The sequence below is a fragment of the Trachurus trachurus genome (assembly GCF_905171665.1).
Source record: "Trachurus trachurus genome assembly, chromosome: 4".
Lineage (NCBI taxonomy): Eukaryota > Metazoa > Chordata > Actinopteri > Carangiformes > Carangidae > Trachurus > Trachurus trachurus.
In genome coordinates this window covers 18,605,868-18,631,633 of record NC_139898.1, presented here as the reverse complement: position 1 = coordinate 18,631,633, position 25,766 = coordinate 18,605,868, and the positions used below count along the sequence as shown (strand labels likewise).

The 25,766-nt window shown below is 41.1% G+C and overlaps 1 protein-coding gene across 4 annotated transcripts in view; it reads left to right on the top strand.

Annotated features, from left to right (window-relative positions):
- negr1 (neuronal growth regulator 1) overlaps positions 1-25,766 on the top strand; it is a 134,790-nt gene that overhangs the window by 87,505 nt on the left and 21,519 nt on the right. Inside the window, exons 5-8 of one of the 4 annotated variants that reach the window (XR_014595354.1) lie at positions 5,508-5,628; positions 7,857-8,005; positions 17,469-17,510; positions 21,831-22,445. Coding sequence is in view for 3 of the 4 variants with exons in the window: in XM_083970754.1 (XP_083826880.1) it covers positions 5,508-5,628; positions 7,857-8,005; positions 17,469-17,510; positions 21,831-21,850 (332 nt within the window). In the remaining variant the exon portion in view is untranslated. Of the gene's footprint in view, positions 1-5,507; positions 5,629-7,856; positions 8,006-17,468; positions 17,511-21,830; positions 22,982-25,766 lie in introns of those variants that run through there. The other 3 variants (XM_083970754.1, XM_083970755.1, XM_083970753.1) reach the window with 3 other exon arrangements.

Here is a 25,766-nt window from a genome sequence, read left to right as displayed (position 1 = left end):
TGCCTCCATAGCAAGGTTTTGCTTGCTTTGCAGAGTGAAGCTGTGCCCTGTGTGCTTCCAAGTTTGCCAGCCATTTGTACGCCTCCTTCCTCCCCCAGTACCCTGCAGCTGTGAATCCTGCTCACATACTCATCATGGCTGTGTTTATAAAAAGAAGAGCACCTCACTTTCTTTCCTGATTAATATAATTGGCCAACAAAACTGTGATCATTTTTAATTAATTACGAGCATGAACATTAGAACTGCTGCGCTATTACAGCCATAATATTGATAGATTTCTAGGCATAATTGAAATGCAGGGGTATACTTAGAATATTCCCAATTCTTTACATCACCTTGTCTTTTGTTTGCACTGACCCTGCCTTTCTTTTTAAAGCCTCGGTCATGCCGGCCTGTTTGGAATTCAGGTCCTTCTCTGGTAGCTACACCCACAACATGCTCCTCTGACTCCCCTGACAGAGTTGTTCAGGGGAGTCATGACCATCTCAGATAAATAAGAGGCAAAACCTGTTTACTTGTAGTCAGGACGAACGTCTTTATGACCATGCAATAGTACAATGTCAAGTAATGACTAGAAAATAAACATCTATTAGTGGAGTGTGAGCATATTTGCACATTATTAGCATTTTTTTTCTCAAGAACAATTACTGTGACATTTGCATAAATGTTCATAGTTTTTGTTTATGATAGAAATGCATCCCCTGCATACTGTGTGTACGAGTCTGAGTGTGTCCAGACGTGCCTGGGTGCAGTGGTGGAGAGCACTGTCAGATCAAAGGTACAATGAATGTTCACTCCACAGTTGAATGAAATCTGGTGTAGGGAGTATTTTAACATCAGGCACAAAGTCTCAACTGAGCATTTGTCGACAGTTTGCTGTATCAATTGAAATACTGTGGCTTTCAATTCAAAAGAGAAGGCTTCCTAGAATTGGATTCTGATCCAGTCCTAAGTAGAGTTAAAGCCAGTACCCTCGAGCTGTTTGGGTGTAAATCCATCTCTCTACATCTCTCCAAAGCTCTCGTCTTGATTGCTATTTGGATTCCTTGCTGCATGCGGGGCATGAATAAATGAGCGGAATCTTGAATCTTCTGCAAAATAAATGTTCTTTCTAGTACCACTTCAGAATAGATTGACACACAGCAGCTTCATCTATTAGCTTGATCTTCGATTTTAAATGAGTGATCAAAATATCTTTGGGACGTTAACAAAAGGGAATTGCCTACCACAGCTAATTTTCTGCATGCTTGCAGAGTTAGAGGTGGCTTACTGAACTCTAGTAATGGGTTAAAGATGTTCCTGTCTTCAGGAGAGCACATCACCATCTAACTGTAGATGTGTATTCAGAATGATATGTAGAAATTGTGTACCTTGAACAATTTAGTGTTTAACGCAGACAATAGATTGAATTTCTGCTACTGTTGACCCACACAGTCCTCCACGCTAGGCTGGTTATTTATATGCTTTGCATTGTACAAAAAGAAGGAACACAATGTTCCCTAGCTGTTCTGAATGGAAATCTTAATGAATTAATAAATCTTGGCAGCAGAACCACTCCTGACTGACAAAAAAACAGGACAATGAAGCCCACAGATGGCAGTGGGGAACAGTGTCTCTGTGTGTAAGCTGATAAGTCATGCACTGATGAGTCCATTTCTTAATTGCAATGAAAACTCATTTTCAAATCTGGCTGAAGAGGTAGGGTTATTAATTGATCTTTTAATTAAAAAGCCTGCGTTCTGTGGGTTCTCTTGGCAAACAATAGTTTGTAGCTAAATAAATCATATTCAATCTTGAAGCACACCAATTAATCATTAATAGTCACATGAGCATTGCTTAAGGCAAGCGACTCAGCGAAGCCCTGTACATTAAGGTGCAATGCTCTCTACGCAAACCATGTCCATTAATATCAGATAGAAGGTCAGACACTTTATTCATCATTAACATGCTTGTATTCATTCACTTTGTACAGACCTACAATTGGACACGTCATCTTTATTTTGATGACAGCCTCTATGTAGGGCCGATGTAATGGAGGTCGGTCTGTGATCAACCTGCAACTGGCCATTTGTCACCTGGCAGGGCCTTACAGCACCCATTTCTCTGCCGTGCCTGTGCTATTCCTGGACCCAACCCCTCACCCCCATCTGGTGGAGTCACCAGGACTACAGGCATGATTAACAGCACCACAGCATTCTCTAGACACTAAATTACCTGGATTATTGGGCCTTCATGATTTTTTAGTGCACTGCTTTGCATTACTCTCCACATTCTGATGGCACATTACACAATATATGATGATATAGGACATGCCAGCAAGTTGAAATTGGAATTATTGGATTGGACTGGATTTTATGGCTGCGATCTGTCTTAACAGATCCCAGTGCCAAAATCCAAATTGGTATTATTGATATGCATATAAAGTCATAGCATTTTGGACCACCTACAAAGCCATGGGGGGATTTTTTTATTATTATTATATATTCCAAAATGTTGCAGGAATTGTATGACTTGAGTGGTAAGGCTGACAATTACCTTGGCCCCTGCTACTTTAGACTTTTTTTCTCTTTTGCAGAAAAGAAACTTGCGTGGTGCCTTGATAAGAAGGATGATGATGGATGGTATATGGGCCTGTTCTGACACTGGATTGTTTAAGGAGAAATCTTGGTTTGGATTCATAGTTTAGCCTTTACAAACCTGTTGTGCCCATTATGCATGCTGATTACCAAAAATTTCTTAATGACTTTTTTGTTGTTGTCGGGGTTTTTTTAATCTAATTTGCTTGCTGGTATTTTAACCAACCCCTGATAGAGGAAAGAAATCTAATTTCCACTTTGAGTCTAACAAAGAAAGCACAATGTTCTTTTCTGAAAAAAATAGTTGATCTGTTTGGTAGTAAATGAAAGGAAACACATCACAGTGCTCCGTCCTTCAAGGAAGAAATCAGCAGACAATATGGCAGTGGCTTTGTGTTCTCGGTGTTACCATGAAAGACAGTTGCTCAGTGTGTGAGGTCTCAAGTATTGACACACCTGCCTGGGCCACCATGTGCACTGTCCAAGTAACTGTACAGCACGACAGCCAGGTCACCCTGGAGCTTTCAGAGGCTTCAGATAATCAATGACTCCGCACAATGACACCAATGGAGGATTACGAGGATTCACTAAGCCTCTGTCGGTCGGCATACTGCATTGATTTTGTCATACTTGTTATTGCTTATTTATATTTCTCTGCTCTAGAGAACTCCACCTTTTTTTCTCCTTGTTCCCCTTCTACTTTTTTTAGTATTTCTGGTGCACATTGTCATCTGTCAAGACTCTGATTTGACTTATCACAAGCTTTAGCCATCCTCCTATTCTTTGCTGCAGCTTGTTGTAGCTCCGCTGCAAAAAGACAAGTCTGTAACTGTTTTGTTGGCTGTCTTTATGGTGCGGTGACTGCTAATGCCGGCTGTGATTAAACCAGATACACATCGGAAGTCAGAAAAGTGTTGGTTCTTCGGATAGTTCATAGACACAAGGGTGCATGCATGCACACACAGAGCTTGCACACATACACGCACACAGACACAGCAAGCACAGACATCCAGTCAAGGTCTACTAATACCCCCCAGCATGGCATCCAACTTTTCATACAGTGATAAATGAACAGGAAAAGCTCTAGCATAACCCATCGCTTAATTCACTGTCTCAAGTCCTTCATATTATTCAGCTCAGCTGCGGAAGAGGGAAAATAGCTGTATAATTGGCACACATATGCAAGGACAGAAAATCAACATACACTAGTCATATGAATGTGCTCATTAGGATGCAGAAGGAGGTTGGTGAAAGGGCATCCATCATCACAGAGCACGCTGTCACCTCGCTCTGCCTCTCCCTCATGATCATACACAACATGTACAAATGCTCACATGTGTCTTTTGCACCTCACACAGATCTGTTGCGTCACACCCCATCTCGCTATGTGGACTCTCACAGGTTGGCAGAGACACTATCCACACACACACACGCTGCCTCCTCTACATTAAAATGAGGCTCAGTTGTTTGGCAGTACCACCGTCTCAAAGGAATGCATATATTTGCTCTAATGAAGCATGTTGTTATTTTCTCATACCTGGAATACATGTCAGAGCCACCCTGCTGTTGTGTAGGAGCGGAGCATATTCAGACTTTTCCCTGTATTAATTTGTCACTGCCGTTGCACTTTTGGGTGTGAGTGTGATGCCACTTAGTGCCTTGTGTGTCGTGTTGTGTTGTGTTTGTGCAGGGTTAGCGGCAGAGGTCCGTGCTGAGGTCATCCTTTAGGAACATCTCCAAATGCAATTGGATGTAAAGGTTTGCAGGCACTTGGCCAAGCCATTCCACTGGATACAGGCTCGAGCTCTGACTGACAGGTCATTCTTAAAGACTCATTGTCAGGAATATAAATAGTCCAAACTACATCTCACTTTCAGACATGGATGGGCAATTTACTGCTTGCTGCAGGACTGACCCCGAGAGTGAGCTTTTTTCCAAGTATCGCATGGTTTTTAATCAGAATCTGTATGAATGGCATAAAGTAATTTTGCTTGTGTTGTATGTCAAACGGTTGTGCATCTGATTTGGCGCTCTGAACACATTTATTATTTGTCAGACCTTAGGGAGTCTTGCCAGGTTTACATAACACATACTGTCAGATTGAGCCCGATGCCTTGTTATGATTGGTTCTCCTGTTGCCTGGTTGATTAATACAGTCATAATAATACTGGTGGGTATGATCCACTCTGCACATTCAGGTCTGCAAGGAACAGTTCTGCTTCCAGTAAGCACTCTCTGTCCCCAATCTCTTACCCCCCGCAGTTTATAAATTCAGCATCACTCCGATAATAGCCAATAATTACAAATGTAACAAGAGAAACATTTTCATTCCCATAATGTGAATAGGGAAGGGTGCTGAAATCTTATTGTGTGGCTGGTTTTTGCCCGTTGTTGCAAGTCTATATAAATTCAATTAATTAATTTCATTTCTTTCAAGGCTGTGCTACTATAAGCGGGTAAATATTTGAAGCACAAAAGGACCGGGCTGCTTTAGAATCCGTCCATATGTAAAGCTGCCTTCATGACACTGGCAAAGAGATTTACACCACATTTCTGCACATGAAAAGAGCCTCATTCTGCATTCACAAAACCTGCCTCTGCCATTGAGTCTTTGAACTTCCATTAAGCCATTTATCACCATGCAGTGCATTTCATTTCATTTTCCTAACATCGCGGAATGGATGCCCTCTCCCCTCCCCAGCTCCGCCTCTGTAGACTTTGAGTGTTGAGTTTACAATATGTAATGTGTGCACTGACCACAAAGTCGGAGGTTGTCATTTCCAAGGTCAACAACCCTCATTTCCCAGTGCGCTGTGTCTGGATATCACTTAAACAGTTTCTTTTAAATTGCCCTTACATTTGTGATAATACATCTTTAGATTGGCATTTTTTTCCCCCTGTTGACATATTTTATATATTTTTCTTCTCCAGTTCCCCCATCTATCCATGAGATGAAAAGCCATGGAGTTGGTTTGGGACGCACAGCTCTGCTAAGGTGTGAGGCGGCTGCTGTGCCTTCTCCAACATTTGAGTGGTACAAGGGTGAGAAAAGGTGAGCCCAGTTTTATTATATGAACTGTTTTGACAGTGTGTATCAGCAGCATCACCCCAGATTTCCACTGGACGCTGCTTTGTTGTCAACAGCTCACTCACGACACTGGTGGTAATGTGCGCTTTGCGGGAGCCCTTCGCACATTCAATTCCATCAGGACAGGAAGGTTGTCTACTCTAAAACTAAACATCTTAAGTTTCAAAGAGTTTTTTAATATGTACGCAAGAAAGATATCCATATGAAATCCATGTGAACTCTCAGTAAATATGCATTCAAACTGTGTAGGAAGCTACTGTAACGCATGTAAATGTACCGGAGCAGGGACAAGAGCCATGAACACAACTAACTGTAGCCACATCGAGTGGGCATTAGGGTTAGGTACACATGCATGAATATGAATGGATACGGTTGGTATACTGGATGTCTTACTATACACCAATACTAATAAGTGTTACAAACTTTGTGTTGTCCTTGGAAACTATTGGATAGTAGCGTCCTTTATAAATTATTTAAATAAATAAATAAAAAAACACAGGTGGAACAGCAAGAACATGTACAATATACATTTTATATTATATTCAGTGTCCTGAATTTTGACAGAAAAGTCTGCATGTTGGATTGTATAAAGTAGTAGTAGTCTACTGTAGTTTTTGGTTTATAAGGCATGCCTTTACTTGATAATGACCAGTATGATCAGATGTCAAAGCCACTGGTCTTGTTTGTTTGATTCTTCCCACTGACAGTGTACTGTATTTGTTTGATCTCTCATTCGCCCAGCCTCCAGGGAGGACTCACCGTAATGTTGGGGCACGAGTCATTCATGCCTCGTCCTCACCTTGCATCCTAATATAATGTTTGCCGCCAACTGGCTTAAATCATTCGTGACACACACATCAATCAGTCTAGATTCAAGTGTCAGTTCTTGAATTTAAAAACCAAATTACCCCCATTACCCGTCATTTACCCACTCCTAGTGAGCACAATTTCAATCATCAGCTCACACTGTGCTAATTGTAATTATGGGGTGGATTCAATTTATTCAAATTGCTAAGGAGGCAAGTTGGCATGATTGTAGTCTTTACTTAATTCAAGGACTTGTTCTTTCTGTGACTTTTTACGTGGTGTAATGGTGATTTCTACATTTACTCATCATTACGAAAAGGACAGAGAAACTGTAAATCACATAACTTTGATACAACATTATCAGTGGTTGTGACTATTTCATTTCCCAGTCACTTAGTATGTGAAATATTGATGTCGCCATACCATCAGTGCATTGCTACTGCCACTTTGTCTTTATCAGAAGTAGTGTGACAGCTTTGACAAGTGAATCTTTCTCTTGATGTGTCACTGCTTTCATTCTTCAATGGAAGTCGGTGAATGTTTGTGTGTGTGTGTGTGTTTGTCTGTGCAGGGGCGGGGAGGGCATCTTTCACTATGACAGAGGGGAGCATTGACTATTTTGATGGTGAACTAGTGAAGAGGCGAGACACCCGCCGAGATTATCAGTGACTGCTCGGCTAACATTTGGGGAAGTCACTGTGGGAGTGGGAACAACAGATTTGTGGATATTTGTTGGACATAAGGTCACACATAGTGTTTAAAATCAGAGCGACTCGAGCCAAGCTTGAGATCATGGGGGGGCACATGAAGGCCAAAACAGAAACATGTCTCTTCTGTGGAGGTTTGTTATGGTTTATGACAGAAAACTGTAACAGTGACAGAAAACCACACTGGTAAAAACAAACTCAGCTTTAATATCCACAATAATCCCACAAGGAGGACGCACAGCATATGCCATTACAGAGTGAATTTTAATCTCTACAGGCTGTTAAAGATCATCACGACCACCAAAGTCAACAATTATACAATTTATCTGCTTCACGGCACAGATGTCAGGCACAACTGCAATGTGATTTCTTTTGAAACCCCCCGCCCCCCAGCAAAACGATGAGCAACATGTCAAGTGGCACCCAGCAGGTTCACCCCTGGGTCATTTCTCTCGCCTCTCAGTCCCTCAAAGCATCTCTCTGAGACAGACGCGTCAGGCCAAGGGATAAATAGATCTGCTGAAGAGGGCGACCATAAGCACCGTACAATCTGAAGATCCACTAAAGGACGACAAACATTTACACCCACCATGAATGCCACTTCCCCACCGTGGCGCTTTTTGAGTGTGTAGGTGAGAAATAAAAACCTAATTTGTTGTGCTTGCGTTCTGCTTTCAGGATTATCAAGGGTCAAGGCATCGACATCAAGAGCCTCAGCTCCAGATCAGTCCTCACAGTGACCAACATGACAGAGGATCGTTACGGGAACTACACATGTGTCGCCACCAACAAGCTAGGGACAGCCAATGCCAGTGTGCCTCTCATTCGTAAGTTGTCATTCTATCTGCTTGTGGCTAAATGGAGTGGTGAGAAGTCAGAGGGCTGAAAGGGTGTTGTGGAAATCTGTGGGGGTGTGTGCCCTGAGAGATGTTTGTATTTTTGGTGCAGCATTCTTGATGTTTGACTAAAATGTTACTGTAAGCCCAGTGCTGTAACTGGGTGCCCACAAATCATCAGTAGAAGTGGTCTCTTATTTCCTACTCATCAGTGAATGTTTGTTGTCTAATACAGTTGCAAAGTCTTTATGTGTGTGAGTGGGTGCTTTTTAAAGTCTACAAGTGCATGTTTACTAGAGAGAAACACCATCTGAAAAATAAATTTTGCTCTAAGTGAGAACACTGCAATTACAAAGGCAGCTACACAGGTCAGTCATGCTAAGTTGAATGCCAAATAGCAGTATGGCTCGGATTTTAAAGAGGTCCAAGAGTCAGCCCTTTTATAGTTTTCAAAGCGCCATGAGGCATCTAACTGGCTCTCTGAAGAGGCCAAATAATCAGAGGCCAAGCTGCTGGTGCCTCGGTGATAGACTGCAGACTTATTTAATGATTTGAGAAACACTTGTACATAAATATAAGTACTAAAAAAACCACACATCAGAATATTTCCTGAATAGCAAAATCAACTGCAGACACAAAAGAAAACCAGGTTGAATCCCCAGGGATTCTGGTTCTGTGTTTTAACAAACACAAGTGGCTGTGTTCATGACGGGGAAGCCAGTGAGGGATCATTTCTATGTTGCTGCTCTAGCCATTCCTTGTACAAGGTGACATCGCAGGCGACGCCTGAACTTCTGCCCATATTATTAAACGTTCAGACTGAAAACAGCCCTGCATTTTGGAAATGTAAGAGGTTACCAATGCAATGCCTTGCCAGAAGACGGTGCAGAGTACACAGACAACAGAGTTGATCCAAGTTCAACCTTTTTGCCTGATAACCCTGTTGTCTGTTGTGAACACACAGTTTCAGACCTCCCCAGTGACTATGACTGTGCGACTGCCTTCTCTCTCCCCAGGCCAAAAGTAGAATCAGGCAGTTACAACATCTGTAACACAATGGGAATTGGACATTGTGGAGAAAAAGGAGGAGGAGAAAAACACAAAGATGAATCACACCCTTAGTGACACAGACCCAGAAAAAACTGTACATGTATTACAAAGTCAGTAATTTGGAGGCCTATCATTCAGAAAAGCATTATAATGAAGCCATCACACAACCGTTATGCCCTGGTATAAGGAGGTCAGAGCACAGACCCATGAGCACTTGGAAAAGTTGTTCAGTAAAATGAATCATCTTTCTCTTTTTAGATGGGTTTCATTTTAAACAGCCTCTAACAATAGCAGTACAGGCTGCCAACTGCTGATAATACGAGTGTTAGTGGACTTCTATGATATGTTGTACTGTAGGCAGCAGACTGAAGCGCGGCCCAATTCACACTGGGCAGAATCACAGTATACATAGGCCAAAACAAGCCATCAGTTTATTACAAGAATAATTTCTGATTCTAATGGGGTTTTGAAGTTCAGTGATCACAGCAGTATGAAAGGCCAATTATGTTAGGGGTGCTCCAAAAAAAAAAAAACACCTTAAAAATGCCCTAAGGCTACTACTTTTTTTCAGCCACAGTCTCTGAACTGGTCAATTAGGAAACAAGGAGGGCAAAGCTTCCGGTGCACGAACATGGTCACATCATAATTTTCTTACAGTTTAAAAATAGAAACTCTCCATACTCATTTTTAAAGAACTGAAGAAGAGTGGTTTAATGAGTTATACTGTAGTCCATAGTGGATATACACATCTTTAAAACTCTATGTGAAGTGGCTTTTATCCACTTTAATTCCTAAAAATAAGAAGACACGATTCCGTGTTATTGAATGTCTCAGTGCTCCTCTACATACGTACTGTCCATTCACCAACATGTTCACTCTCTTCGCTTGTTCTCCACATACTCTGAGCCTTTTACTGTCCTTCTTGGTAGGTATTTGATTTCCTACACTGTTGGGCATTTCTATTATTTTGTCCACCTTCTGTACCTGCCAAAATGTGACTCAAGCAATGACAGCACGGACGAAGGGAACATGTTTCCCTCAACATTTTAGAACAAGCATGGGTGAAAAAAAAAATCTAATGTATTCAGTGATGAAATATGAACAGGTGAATTAAATTATTCACCAGTTTGCTCTGCACCCTCTGATGATAACATAGTCCCTAGCAGGCCAGAGACTCTGAATACAAAAAGATATTTCTGTAGAGTTGGCAATTGTCAAAGGAGCACTCCACTCTCCTGTTTGTGTATGCACAAGAACATCAAAGGCTTGTCTCAGATCCTCAAATGGATGATCTTAATGTGACACTAGCGAGGCCTCAAAGGCAGAGCAGCAACGAAACCCTCAGAATAGACAGAGGAGGCAGCTTCCTGTGCTGCCACCCCCAACTTCTCTCCCTGCTATTCCCTCTCTTTATCTCTTGGTCTGTCTTGCTATCGTGGCTTTGTCTATATCTGATTCTCCTGTCTCACTCTTTCCCCCCTTTGCCTCTCTCTCTCTCTCTGTCTCTCTCTCTCTCTCTCTCTCTCTCTCTCTCTCTCTCTCTCTCTCTCTCTCTCTCTCTCTATCATTCTCTTTCTCACACACCTACTGTCTCTCTTGTCTCTCTCTTTCTCGCTCATGATTTCCACTAATAGAAGGGAGGCCAAATCTGCTGTTGCTCTTAATGAGAAATGGCAAGCAGTCGCCGCAGCGCACTCTCACCGGTACATTGACGTAAATAACAAAACCCAGAGGTTAGATTTCACCACGGATGACTTTGGATTGCTATTTTAAAAATCTGTCGATAACTATTGATGAGCAAGATGGGGACGGGGGAAAAGGAGCATGCACATTTGATAGAGCGTCATATATTGAGGTGAATTTCAAGTGTTAATACAATGAGGGTGGTTTATGGCAGAGAAATTAACATGTATCTCCAGTATTTTTGTGCGTATTTTCCATCACACTAAAACGGTTTTGGAGATGCCCAATTGTCATCTCCAGTGTAAATCTTTGAATAAAAAATAAGTATAAACCAAAAATACTAAGCATTCAAGGCTCATTTTCATTAGTCTATTGTCATGAATCTGAAGTTGAAAGGTCCTTATCCTTGAGCGGGGTAAATCCTTTTTGTCTTAACCTAATAGAGTCACTTTAAATCAGTCTAGCAAAAGACCCGCCATTATCACTGATGAGATGAACTGTGACTCTGGAAAGCCTTCTCCAAGGGAAAGAAAACCCATTTGGCTCCCACTCGAGGCAGCCAACAGAAGACGGATAGTTTGTTTTCTGTTTCAGATCAAACAGGGATGGAGAAAAAGATGAATTTGCATTCTGGCTTTGTGCACATGTCAACATGCAGGTTCTGACTAATTCCTGAATTTTTGTGACGAGTTGGATGGCTGTGTCCTTACTGCTTTCTTCTGTGGTAGTTTGGAGTCAGAGTTACCAGTTGTGTCAAACCATGTGGGTTTTTTGCGCTTTTAAACCATTAGTCAAGCATTGTGATCTCTTTCAGCAAAGTACCACTTATAGCTCTATGTTTAAAAACTGTGGTAAAACACAAACGTGGTTCTTTGGAGCAGAAAGAAAGCGAGCACCATCTTTGTCACTACTTGTTGGACTAGTCCACCTGTGTATGTGCACAAAGCTTTGATACCTGTATTTCACACCTGATCACTTTTTGAATAACACAAGCAATCATTTGTTATAATATCTGCGTTTCTAAACAATAGTTAAGTTACAAAGGTGTAACAAATTGTGTGAGATAATGGACTTGAACGATAGTATAGAAATAATCTGAAATAACTTTGGAGGCTTCCTGTGTTTCTATGTTTGCAGATGGAGTATTTGTATTTAATTGATTACAACTGTACCAGCGCTTGCACAGGTGTTGTCGGTGCTGTGATTCATTTTCAGTCTGTTTAATTTAATCCCGAGACACAAGTCTCCTCTCCGTTGCTTCATTGTGTTTTCCTCATCATTCTCTGGATCAAATCAAACCACAAAGTGCGTACAATAGAGAAGCAATCTCAATTAATGACATATCAGCTTTCTGAGAAAATTATACTGTGAGCTTTTTTTTTTCTCTTTGTCAGTTTGTATTAGCAGTTGTCCAAAATGAAAGTAGACAGACTGGAACAGAAACTGCAGTGAGGGACTGGATCGATGCTTTTCTCCCTAAACTAAGAAGAATGATGCCAGTTTCATACAAAGGATGGGCTGTCGACTACAGAAGCTTATGTGCTGGTTGTTTGTAATAGATATAAACATTACCATACATTTGCTATAGCACCATCCTAGCAGTTGATTTTGGACAGATGTACAGTCAACATGTTCATTATATAGAATATTGACTTGTTGATATGGATCTGTTGATACACCATCAATGCCGGCTTTGCAAATGTTTGTTTGGTAAATACTATAGTGGACTCAACAGTATGAGGATTTCGGTTGGATTTACTTGTTAAAACAGATGAGTCATCTTAGAAAACAAGCAACAACTAGCACATCTGAGAAAGGAATGAAAGTTTAAAAAAAACAGAGAAGATGAAAAACATCTTCTGCTTTGCCAGCCAATACCGAAAAAGTTGGTTAAATGTTAGATCCTGCACACTGTGACAACATGGAGTGGTAATGTTTGATAATGGAGTCATTAATGAGTATAGTTAGTAGTTACGGTTGAACAAAGACACGAACACTCATTGCAAATATATTCTGCGTTATTTGTCAACATCTTTAGTTGATGATTGATGTTATTTTAAGCGTTGCTGAGCTCAGCCCAGTTAGTGCCACTTGTGTTATTGAATGCATTTTCTGTTTCAAGGTCATTTAACAACTGTTCAGAAGTGTTTTCAGATTCCTCAAATTTGAATTTCAAACCATCTGGATAAAAAAAATAATCCATCCACTGCAGAATTAATAAGATGAAAAAGTTTCTCAAGTTGCACTTTTTCTTAATCCAAACAAAGAAGGTGGCTGGAAATAGCAGATCACCTTGGTCAATTCTAAGTGTTATTACTGAGAGTAAAATAAATATTGTTAGTTAGTGCTATTGATATGATTTTGTCAAACTTTTGTAGTATTTAATAGTAAACACAATAATTTAAAGAACAAGGTAATTTCCTCCTGGTTGTTCAACTTTTTAGGGGTTTTTAAACATTACTGGATATTTATTTGAAATGACTTGAATGTAATGGTAACACTTGAGGCACAAACAGGGTCATGTATAGAATCCATTCCTACACCACCATCAGGCCACAGAGAATCAGTGTACTATGAAACAGCTCTTCTTTAATAGAGAGAATTACAGTTTGAAGGTAAAAAGAACAGGATTGCAATTGTGTATTATTCTTAAATGTTCCAAAGTAATCACTGCAGGGTCCATTCCTCACATTCTCTTTGCACATACACATATGCGACTATATGTACACCATACTCACACACAGACAAACGCACACTCTCCCACACTTTATGATTTTAGCTGAGGTATAACAATCACCAAACTGGCAATCCCTATTTCAACTTCCAATTTCATGTGCTAGATGGAAGTGAACTGCGATGAAAAGACTGAGGCTGTTCACTCCAATTTTCTGAGGAGTCCTCCAGCTTAATTGGTCAAGCTCTTATCCCCCAGCCCACCTCGGCTTAGCCCTGGAGGAGATTTTCTCCACCTATACCTCTGCCTTCATTTCCTCCTTTCTCTTCTCCCCTCCTCCCCCCGCTAAGCAGTAATCGGAAGAGACTGATGGGAAAGAAAAAGAGTTACTCTCTCTCTCTCTCTCCATCGCTGCTCAGCCTCCCTCAGGCAGGAGAGACACTGCTGGCTAGTTGGTTAATGAACGTCGTGTTCGTTTGTCACGCTTATCAATCACCGCATGTGTAGGTGTCATTTCAACATGTCTCCTCATCTGCCGTTGTTGTTGATGATGTTGTTTGTTCCCACATCCTGTGATTGTACCTGAGTCATGGAGCAGAGATGCAGTAAAATTGGAGCTAAAGGTGCGACCCTGAAATGTGGGTGTGTGATAGCATCTTAAAATGTTGGGAAATAATGTTGAAACCATGTGGAGAATCAAACTGTGCTCATGTTTGTGTTCAGCCACTCATGCTTGTATTTATTTGGCTGCATTTTCCATAAAACAAGTTGCATCTTTATTCAACATTCTGCTGTTTTCTGGATGTTTTTTTCAGCGTTTCAGCGTGACACAGTTTTTAGGTATTTTAATATTATCACTAATCCAACACATCAAAATATGCAGAATGAATTAAACATGGTTTGGTTGCAGTGTCTTTTATTTTCCCCCAAAACACCCTTAGAGTGCTGCGCCATTTACCTAGCCTTTGAATGCTTGCATTTCCATATTTAAGCAATCAGAAAAAACCATTAACATTTCCCAGTCGCACTGCAATGAGGAAATGTTTGGTGCTGTTGCAGAGCCTTCATCCTGCAGCCCAGCGGGCAGTGGACTTTATACCCACCCACACCCGCACCCACCACCACTGAGTCCTGTAGGAGACCAGATGCACGGTGCTAAGGACGTTCATCCCTGGATGACTGAGCCCAGTGGAGGCTCGCAGGATGATACACGCTCTGGGCAACATTAAAAATGACTTAGGATAAATAACTAATTAGCTGACTCACAAATTAACACAGTTGTTAACACCAACTATTCCATCATCGCGGAGGGATAAGTGAGGAAAATAATAGCCAAACAATTCACACCAGGAATGTGCCACTGCATGGCAATAACCTGATAATGCTCTCAAATGGAGCAGTAAAGATAAAGGCCCATGACTGCAAAGTTTATTTCTTTCTCTCCCTACCTACTTCTTTAGAGGGGTGTTCACAAAGTAACACAAAATTGCCATATTTTACCAGTTTGATGTGATTGTTGATCAGTATCGACTGAGGAAATAACAGACAGAGACAGAGACACTTGTGAATTTTAACAGTGATTGTTAAAAAACAATGTTATCGCACAGACACTCAACAAATTGAGATTGTATTGACAGTCATGATTCTTTTGGATGTTTAGTTATCTCAGCTTGTCTTGTCTATTTTGTGTAATAGATGTTTGAAGTATGAACATTAGATGAGCTTAACTCCGAGCCAGGCCTGACTGAATGGTAATTCCCACAAATCATGTCACATAAATCTCTTACAGTATCATGTCTACAAGAAACAAAGAGCATAGCAATCCATGGAATGAAATGGCTGTGAAAACTAATGTGTTTTATCTTGCAAGTGAGCAAGCTGTGCAAGAGGTCGACTGCCATTTACAGTACGTGAAATGATGCGCGTTGCTCTGCTGAATGGGAGAAAGAGTCCAAGTCAGTCTGGAGCTGTGAGGGAGCGATTGCATGTCAAAAGATATGTTCCACAGTAATGGAGGAGTGTCTGAGAGCCCATGAAATGATTCACTGGTGAATTCATGCTCAAGTATTAATCAGATAGCACCCGCCTGCCTGTTTGAAGAAAGAACTAAAAAGAAACTGCCTTCACATATCGGCTCCCCCAGGAGTACTTGAAGTGGAAACATTTGCGGAAGAAAAGATTAATTCGACCATTTCTCCACCAACATACCGATGGAAACGGCATATCATTCCACACATGAATACTGATTCCTATACAATTTCCTCTTCAAATAGAATGAGGGAATAAATCGGAGGCAAATGTTTTATTGTTGTTGATATAACAGCGGCCTTTTAACAGAAAGTCAGTTCCTAAGCAGTTCATACTTCGGAGAGGCGACACAGAGCAGAGATTGAGAGCACGGTGCGGTCGAGGTGCACCCCACTTTGTCCCACAATTGAAACGGCCATGTTGAGTTCCCATGTAAATGGATTAAAATGGAGAGTCTAAGTAGGCTTCTGCACTGTTGCATGGCCTAGATACAGCGGCTCACTGCAACAAACTAAAGTGGAGTTCTTTGTGCGTGTGAAATGCGTGCGAGGTGTGATCATGGCTGCCATGGTTTCCCTTGTGACAGATAAGCTCCTCCTCTGCCATGAAGCCTTCTGGAGGAAGTTGGCTTATACCTTTGTGGGGAGTATAAATAGTTGTTTTTTTTGCTGCGAGTATAAGTCTCACTGTTTGTGTGTCACAAAACGCAAAGCCAAAAACAAACCCTGTGAGCCCGACCACTGCATTGCTTTGACTGGAGCTCTCATGGTAAAGAACAACTTTGCTTTGCCACACATCCCAGATTCTGCTCGCAAGTGAGTCACAAAACCTGGTCATAGCTTATCTCAAATTAAGCGCTTGTTTACCAAACAGAAAGCTGTGTTATTTGTTTATTTGTCTCAAACCGCAGATCAAATGGGCAGCAATGTTTACATTACAGTGATAGCTTCATACCAGAGTAGCATTAAATAATTTATGCTGCACAGCAAGAGAGTGGAAGCATGAAATGAAAGACACTGGCTAAATATTAGGTCATATCAATAACAGACAAAATGTGTTTTTGGGTTTGGGTTTTTATTTTTTTTTTTCATTTAGCAACAATATCATGTATTACTTTATACCAAGACCTGATTGAACTGTGCATCAGTTTATTAGCTATTATATATGTAATTTTGACTCTACACCTTAAGCACAAATATAGTACCTAACCATAAAATCTAGTGTGACATTTTACACATACACCTCATGCTGCTGCACTTTTGGTAGATACACTTATAGTTTCAGTAGTCTGACACACTAGACTGAACATTTATGGACGTCACATTATTCCATCTCCCAAATGCCACCAGTGGCTCAGCCTGAAATGAGTTCATAAGGTAATCAGATTGGGACTCTTGAGTTCGCTCCTCAGAGGGCTCAAAGGCACACTAAAAGTTTCCTTTTTTTCTTTTCTTTGCTTTTTTTCTTTAGTGAGTTCATACAACCTAAAAGAAGGACATCATATGGCGGACGGTGCTATAGCCCATGGAGAGGGAAAATAAAGTTAAAGTGATGTGATTTAAGAACTACCCGGCAGGTGCAGATGAAATTATGGGCGCTAACTGAGCATGGTATAATCTTGAACTATCAAAGTGAGACACGGGGAGTTGTTTAGCATACCAGAAGTATGATGTACTGTAAGTTTCTTCTTCTTTTTTTTTAACTCGGTCACAAAACATCCTCAGGGCTTTGGAGCAGCCTCAGTTCCCAGGTTCCCCTCAGTTTTTGTCTTAGAGGTAGCCCATGCAAGTCGGACGCGACTGGGGAGTTGAAACATGTTGTTGATGAGCATGTGGAGGTTGCATCTTGCCACAGAGACCACGGCGGTCCTTAATGCATGGAGAGGATTTGTCTCCATTCCCTGTCCTTTTGTCCTTGCATGCATTTTTTCTTTTTTATTTTACGTCTCCATTCTGTTAATAATACATGAATGTCCTCTTTCCCTCCCCCTCCCTCTTCCCCTCCTCTCCTTCCCTGTAGCAATTATTGAACCCACCACCACTAGTGCTGTCTCAAGCCCAGGTCAGTATGTCACCATGCTGTACACCAAATCAGCAAAGAGGGCCGCTGCCTCATACTAACCTGAGCTGAAATCCTCTCCTTCATTTTGATTTGTTTCAATTGGCTGGCTGGAATGACTCCCTGGTGTACAGCTTCATTGTTTGTCCTTATAGTTCTTCAGTTTGCATTTGTTTTTGTTTTTTTGTTTTTTTTATTTGATTGTTAATTTTTTGTTAATTTTGCGCTGGCTTCTACAGGCTGGCTACTGTACATATACCTCCTACAGCCTGTGTCATCGCAACACCCTGCCCTTCTTCCTTTCATTAAACCCCACTTCCGCCACCACCCCCCTCTCTCCCCCACGTGGAGCAAACAGTAGTAGTCATCAAAGTGGCTGTTCCATGCCTCTGGGTCTGATGCTTTTCATAATGCTGATGGCTTCTTCGTCTTTTTCTCTTTCTGGCTTTCTCACCTCCACTCTCCACCACTCTCATGCTCCTCAGTGCTATCTGAATGCAGTATACATCAAAGGCAGGACGCTGTTGGTGTCAGAGGCCCTTGGTTTGTTGTTTGCAAGATGGAATCTCTTCTGCCTTTGTACTATACCTTTCTACCTCCCTCTCTCTTTCTATGTCTTAATCTTCCTGTATCCCTCTCCCTCCTTTCTTTCTCTGTTCTTTCCTCTTTCTAGAACAATCAGTTGGCACTCTGCCACCCTCTTTAACCTGATCTCCTGCTAGTGCTGTTGCCGGTGCTACACTGTCAATGTCGCCCTTGTTTCTCCCCCTTGCTGTATTCTGCCGCTTCCACATTCCAGCCCAGAGTAATCCCCTCTGCCTGGTTGTCTTTTCTCCCTCTGTAATGGTTTTAAGCAAGTCGCAGAATGTAATCTCTCATGCTGGTTACATTATTTTTGCTTAATACTTTCCACACGCACAGTAACATGCAGACACTCACGGCACTCACGCTAAAAAGCTTTTACTGGCACAAATGCACACAAAAGACACTGAAATGACAACATGTTGAAACATTCAAACACTTGGACATACAACAGTGCAAACGTAATCACATGTGAAAATTCATATTGCATGAGGAATCCGCAAAGAGTTTTTGTGACTTTTCATCCACTACTGTGGCAAGACGCCACTGTTTTCTTCCTGTTTTTTTTGGGGGGGGGGGTTGGGAGTTTTTTTTAGGCACAGTCTCGGATTAGCATGTGCTCACGTGCTTACTCCACCTGTCTATCGCAGCCAAATAAATTATCTGTGGAGATTCTGTCAGATAACAAGTTAAAATAAGCTCAGCAGCAACGAACAGTCCTGGTATGGCTCTGAACTCTCATTTGATGTAACACTTGCAGAACAAATGACAATTTCATGGTCCAAAGGAACACCAGTGGTTTCAATCGTGGAGATAAACTCACTCACCGACCCACTGTTCTTGTTTTGTTCCAACTTATATTTGAAGTTAATTTTTTGATGGCGCCCTCACTAAGTGGCTTGGCAAAGGGAATTATTTTAGATCCTTGCAAATGGCTCCTTGTCCCAACTGTTGTTTAATCACATTTAATAATTAATTTTAACAGGTTATTATCTGCTTTTATTTCCCCTGTGAATTCGTTTGCGAAGATGTGCTCCCAAAATAGGGAATGAAACTCCAGTCTGCAAGGTAACCAAATCAGAAGATCTGAAGTTGAAAAATTGCTCATCCACAGCACTTGCAGCAGTGCATGTTTCAGTCCATTGATTCCGGGCAAATGACAAAAAAGAAAAAAAAAACTCAAATTACAGAGAGAAAACAATGTTAATAGGCAACATCAGTCACTGTGCTTTTATTTCTAATCTTGCTATGCCAGTACTGCTCTAATAAAAATCAGTTCAGATGTTAATGTGCAGGTTAATTGGATCCTATTTGCACATTAGATATTAGACTGTTTTGACTCGGAGCTCCTACGCTTTGATCTTTAAAGACAAAACAGTGAACACCCTTGTGCCACAAAGATGGTTTTCACAATGGTCCCAACAGTAGCACTTTTAAATGATAAACATACATGCACAGTATTTTTAGCAAGTTTAAAGAATGAGGAGGTAGTCCGTTTAGAAAAATGGAAACCAGTGGTTGCTTGAAAGGTGAACTGCTCTAAAGAAGAAATTAAAGCTATGGTCTACAATCTGAAAGATTTGAAAAATTAAAATATCAGAAACAACATGGATAAACTCTTTAGGTCCAGAAAATGCTTACAAAATGCATTGATTAATCCCTGACCACTCATGTACTCAAAATGTACAGCATGGGTCAACAACAAGCACTTAAAGCCCTTATCAGTCCCTCCAGAAAAACATGATTGTGCGATCATATTATTCCATAATTTCCATGAAAAAAAGAAAAAAGTGAATTCTTTAAAGGGATAGTTCAACATTTTGGCAAATTGGCCCATTGCCATAATCCCTATAGTCATAGCAGTAGGTTTGTTACCTTTATTTGTCGGTGTAAGCTATTTTTAGAACGGAGGAGCGGAGCGGCAGGCTGTTCAGAGCTACACTATGGAGGCTAATGGAATTTCTTGGTTTCCCTCATCAAACTCATCAAATACAAAATCCCAAAACTCCAAAACGCTTTCGTGGACAAGTTGTGAGCTGCACAATCACCACGCTATGAGATAATAATAGAACGTTACGAGACAGAGTTGTTTTAGAGGTAAATTCATGCAAAACCGCTGATGCGCGTTGCGTTCAGGGACAGTTTTTCAGCAAGCACCTCGAAAACGGCTCCGTTTCGTAACGTTCCATTATTATCTCATAGCGTGGTGATTGTGCAGGTCACAACTTGTCCACGAAAGCGTTTTGGAGTTTGGGGATTTTGTATTTGATGAGTTTGATGAGGGAAACCAAGAAATTCCATTAGCCTCCATAGTGTAGCTCTGAGCAGCCTGCCGCTCCGCTCCTCCGTTCTAAAAATAGCTTACACCGACAAATAAAGGTAACGAACCTACTGCTATGACTATAGCGATTATGGCAATGGGCCAATTTGCCAAAATATTGAACTATCCCTTTAAGTGATTGGGACAAAGTAAAGGGATGTAATATTACTGACAGTTTTTGCAGGTTCCTAGCCTGACGAGCCAGACTATATCACTAAAATGTATAGTCTGGAAACGACCGGTAGACCTCGGCTCAATCCAGGGGGCGGGATGAAGGCTGTCTTTCAAACTGCCTCTGCACCAATAGGGTAGCGCTACGACCAATCAGAGCAAAGAGCAGGATGACGTTAGCCTGACAAGCCAATTAAAATGTATGTCGTCATCACGTTAAGCCCGCCCAACGACTCTCTAAACAGATAGAGCGCTGTGATTGGTGAACACAATCGGTGTTCGAGACTCAAAAAGTTCCTATGGCTCGTTTCTAGACCCACCTACGGAGCAAATATTTTTGCTGCCGCTAGGGTGCGTCTAGATTTCTAGGCTAGCAGGTTCCTGCAATTTTAGCTAATTCTGGCAATTTCATTACATTAAATTGCATAAATAGCCTGTATATTCCATTGCATTTTTTAGGAAAACCCGCTGCATAATCAAGGATTTTTACCTTCAACAATCACAAAAAAACTCTGTTTTTCCTGGAAGAACTGTTATAAAAGGAATGCCATGATGCTCCCAGCTCTGGTTATCATCCAGAGAGACGAAGTGCAGATGGTGGACCTGCCAAACAGCATCACCCTCTTTTGGAAAAGCCATCACCGAGTGTTCTTACAAGGATACTAAACTTCTCCAGTGTGTGCAACAGGCTGCTGCAGTGGCCAGGGTGATGTTCTTGGCGATAGTGTGTTAGGGAGGAGGTATCAACACCAATGATGCCAACCGACTCATTTAGCCAGCTCAGGAAGGCCAGCTCTGTGGTGGGACTGGAACTGCACAGTCTGGAGGCAGTGGCAGAGAGGAGACAGAGATGATGGACATGACGTCCTGGATAACCCCTCCCACTCAGTCTATGACGAACACTGGCAGATGGGCCGCGCATTCAGCACCCAGCTCATCACCACATTGCAAGATGGAGCTCTTCAGGCGCTCACTTGTGCCTGCTGCTATCAGACGCCACAACAGCAACTGTGACACCTTCCCCAACCCACTCCCACTCAGCCAGAACAGTCAGACGCAATGTTCTTATCTCTCTAACTGGCCCAACATCCAGACTCTGACTACTGAAAATGGACTTTCTCTGTTGAGCAATGACGCATGAACCTTATCCATGAATTGCATTTCCGTAATGGTTACTTTCATAACTGAGGACCAAGGCACCCATTGTGATCTTTTTCTCCTCTTTTTTTTTTTTTCTTCTTCTGCAACAGGAGTCTATGGCAGCCCCTAGAACCAGTGCTGCACTTCGCAAAAGGTCAAAAGATGGAGGTGGTGCATCCACATGTGTAACATTTTAATTGTCCGACTTTCGGAAATGAAATAGGCCAATCATTGGGATCTTCAGATTAAGGGATGCATGTATATTGGATGACCTGCCATATTGGAATTGAATGTAATTATTTGCTACGCTTCAGACAATCTTGACCAATCTGCACTTACATTGGCACAGATGATCATAGATTGATTTTGATTTTCTTTAAAGCTAATCACAAACCCTAACCCTAACCCTAACCCTACAACTGCCAACCTCAAGATTGACAGCTGCACAATCCAATGCTGGACCGGCCACCTGACGCTGCCACGCTGGAAGATGCCACACTGGACTGGACATCATCTCCCTCCCCCCTCCCCCTCTCTCTGCTGTCTCTGTTCTTCTATCTTTTCCATCTTATACGGTCATGATGGTGCGTGGGAGATGGCATGGGGACAAACTTGCGTCGGCCCGCGCCTTGCTGTTATCTCCCGCCACATCCTATGCTGGCGACGGCCAGATAGGGGGAGATCTTGTGTTGTTTCTGACTTCACCTAACCCTAACAAACAGGAGGTGAGGTCATATCCCAGGAATGGTGTAATGTATGAACACTAAACTACATACATTGACCTAAACCCCCATTAGGAGGTAGCTCAAGTAATATGATGTCCTTTGATCCTTAGGGTATGTGATTCATCTATCATGATCTCTACAACTCACTTAAACAGCAAACACAAAATCCTGTTTTATTATAATGTACAGTATTGTTGCATTCTTTAGTGTTTCACTGTTTTAGTCAGTGTGGTACTGTTACCATTGCAAATTCTGTGAACAATTTACTTTTTGTAATTTTTCCTATGCCAACATTGCCCGTATCTTTGACACTTACGTGAATTTCACGACAAAGATCAATAAGATCTTCCCCATGATCAAATTTTCTTTTGAAAATGTAATACAGATGTATTCACGCTTGTCAGGGAACCACATATAGAAATCATCTGTCATTGCTATGAACTGCACATTGAAGTTCACACTGCCTCTATAGAAAATTGTAATATTCCACATTTTGTTGACAATAAAGGTCTTAAGCCTGTTTTATCTTTAGCATATGGATGTGTATGTATTTACCTAAACATAAAGCATCGCTCCAACACTCCAAGGCAGCTGGCTTGGTGCCACCCTTGTCATCTCAATGAAATGTAGATCTGTGATAATAGCATATGCTGCCACAGGCTTTCGCTTCCGTTTATTTCCGCTAATCACTTGACAGTAGAAAAACAATGTTCTTAACACTGTACTGAGCCAGATTTCTTGTCTTTGTGAAGCACAGTGTACAGTACATTGCTACTGGTTCAAGGAATATTACATGCATTATACATAATGTGTGTGGCTCCATCTGATTCCCATGTGCCATGTTCACTCCCAAATAAACAAAATTCAGACTGCCGGAGTGTAGCTAAGTGAAGATGATCACCATACAGTTAAACTCTCACTCGAATAATCCCTTTCTTTGCCCTCATTTTTCATACGGCGTGATTAATTTTTTTCCAGTACCGGGTATAATCAGACCTAATTACGGAGGAGGTAACTGTAATTCTGTCATGTATCTTGGAAACCTGGCATTTGAAGCATTTATTTGACCCTCCCCCTGACCCAGTATAAAGCAGTAGGAGACAGGAAACACAGATTAATGAGTTCATGGCGGTTTATGTGTCTTGGTGATACCGTAAAGAGCAGGCAATAAAACATGAATGTGCCATGTGATGAGGAGATCTATAGTGGAGCAACCTTTACAAATAGTCCCCTTTTTTCGCTGAGCAGTGCTCCACATTTTGGTTTGTATGCATCTCACTTGAGCAAACAGTGAAATCACTTTCTTTATGTAGCTGTTTTAAAATTTAAAGTCTCACCAGCTTAATGAAGACCATTTTTGATTGATTTAGAGCAAAGGTAGGTCATATATCTTTCTCTATTCAGGGTCCAGAGCACAACATCAAAGAGATAATCTACCTTATTAAGTATTCTTTCTAAGTCCTCCAAAATTCAAAAGCCACTCACTCAGCTCCCCAAGGCTCAGGGAGCAGTGTTAATCAAATTATTTTAGTGAGCATGTAAAGCTTCTTTAATCAAAGGATAGCTGGCTAATTTGTGTCTGAAATTGGGGTAATGTCTTCTTTGGAGGATGACTTTAAACAAGGTTAGGTTATGGTTGTCTTCCTTCAATTCTTTATTTTGTTATCTGATGTTGGTACAAGTTGGACCCTCAGGCACAGTTTGCTGACATTACACTGTTCAAGGTCTGCTCAATAAATAAACAACTTGGCATTTTTCTCTTAAGTTCCAAATTAATATTCTCTCTTGGCCGTCACTTTGTAAATATTAGACTAACCATTACTGGAAAAGGCTCATAAGCACATTTATTCTGTCTTTGAAACCATGTAATGCATTACTTTGGTGATTAAATCTGCAGCTGACTGTTTTCAAAATACTGTTGAAATATTTTCTAACTTTAGCCCTAATACATAATGCATCTTTAGCTATGTGTTCATTAAAGCCTGTAAACCTTTAGACTTTTTATCATGCTTTTATCCTGTGTCGGCCACTTTGGTAATTAATAGGGAAAGAAGAGCAACAGTTTGAAGGAACATTTTAAGTTAACATTTTTAGATGTTCACCCTGATCAGCTGTGGAAGTCCATTGCATATGAGCAACAACCTCTGAATTTCTTCTGACCCTGAACAGTAGTTGTTATCAACTACTGGCTTTAAAAGGAGGCAAAGTGACCGCGAGATTCACAACATTTCTTTTGGTTTGAAACAACATCTCTACTCTGTCTGTGTCGCTGTTGTCAATACTGTGCCTCATCAAACAAACCTTCTATTCTCAGTTGTTTTGTCACATCAAAAACACAACATCAGAGCTGGTAAAATGACGAAACTGACTCCTATATCGACGAATTCACTGAAAATGATTTTACATATTGAACTTAGAGCTGTAAAAACAGTTAAGCGTAGGAAAATTATACTTCTTTCCTGGAAATATGAACGATTAATGGGAAGAGTGATCGTGCTCCAGGGCCCTTTAGCAATGCATACTAAGTCCTTGCAGTATATCCTGAAGCATATGCTCCCAACATATGCCACATGTCCACATGGACTACTGGAATACTGATTATTATTGATAACCTAAATACTGGGTCATGCTGGATTGGTGTGGAAGTGAAATATTCACAAAAGTTGTGGAAGGGAAGCTAAAAGAATATTAAAGGTGTCTTTGGCTTTAAGGCAGGGTAATACATTTTTGCTGCCACAGTATGTCCTTAATTTCCATCAGGATTATTTCTGACATTGTACAGGAGGAAGCCTACTTAGAGACTGATATTGGATTCCTTGGATGTCATTGAATGAGTTTGATAGATTTGCCTTGTCCTTCATTTAACCCTAAACAATCAATTGTACTAATCCCTGTCAATCAGTCCACATCACTAATTACGTCACAACATCACCATCTGTTGTGTTGTTCTTTTCGAGCTAAACTTGGTTCACATCCAATATGTTATCTTTTCAGACATTTTCATCTTAGCAGATAAAAAATCTGACACACCAAGTGAGTCAAATAGTACCAGGTATCAGATTTCAAAAGGGGCTTTTTTTTCCATCCTGACTCTAACTTCACACAGAGTGTAGACTCTATCATCTCTCTCCTACTGCAACCCCCAAAACCCCATAAATCAACCAGTTCCCAAACTTCCCACACTAAACTAAAAACAAACTAAGATGCTGTTTGTTTGTTTGTTTGTTTTTGCTTTTGATCAGATATACAGTAGCTATTGTTGATGTTACAGATAAAGACTTCATCATGAGATGAATTGTGCAGAACAGTACACCTGAGTGC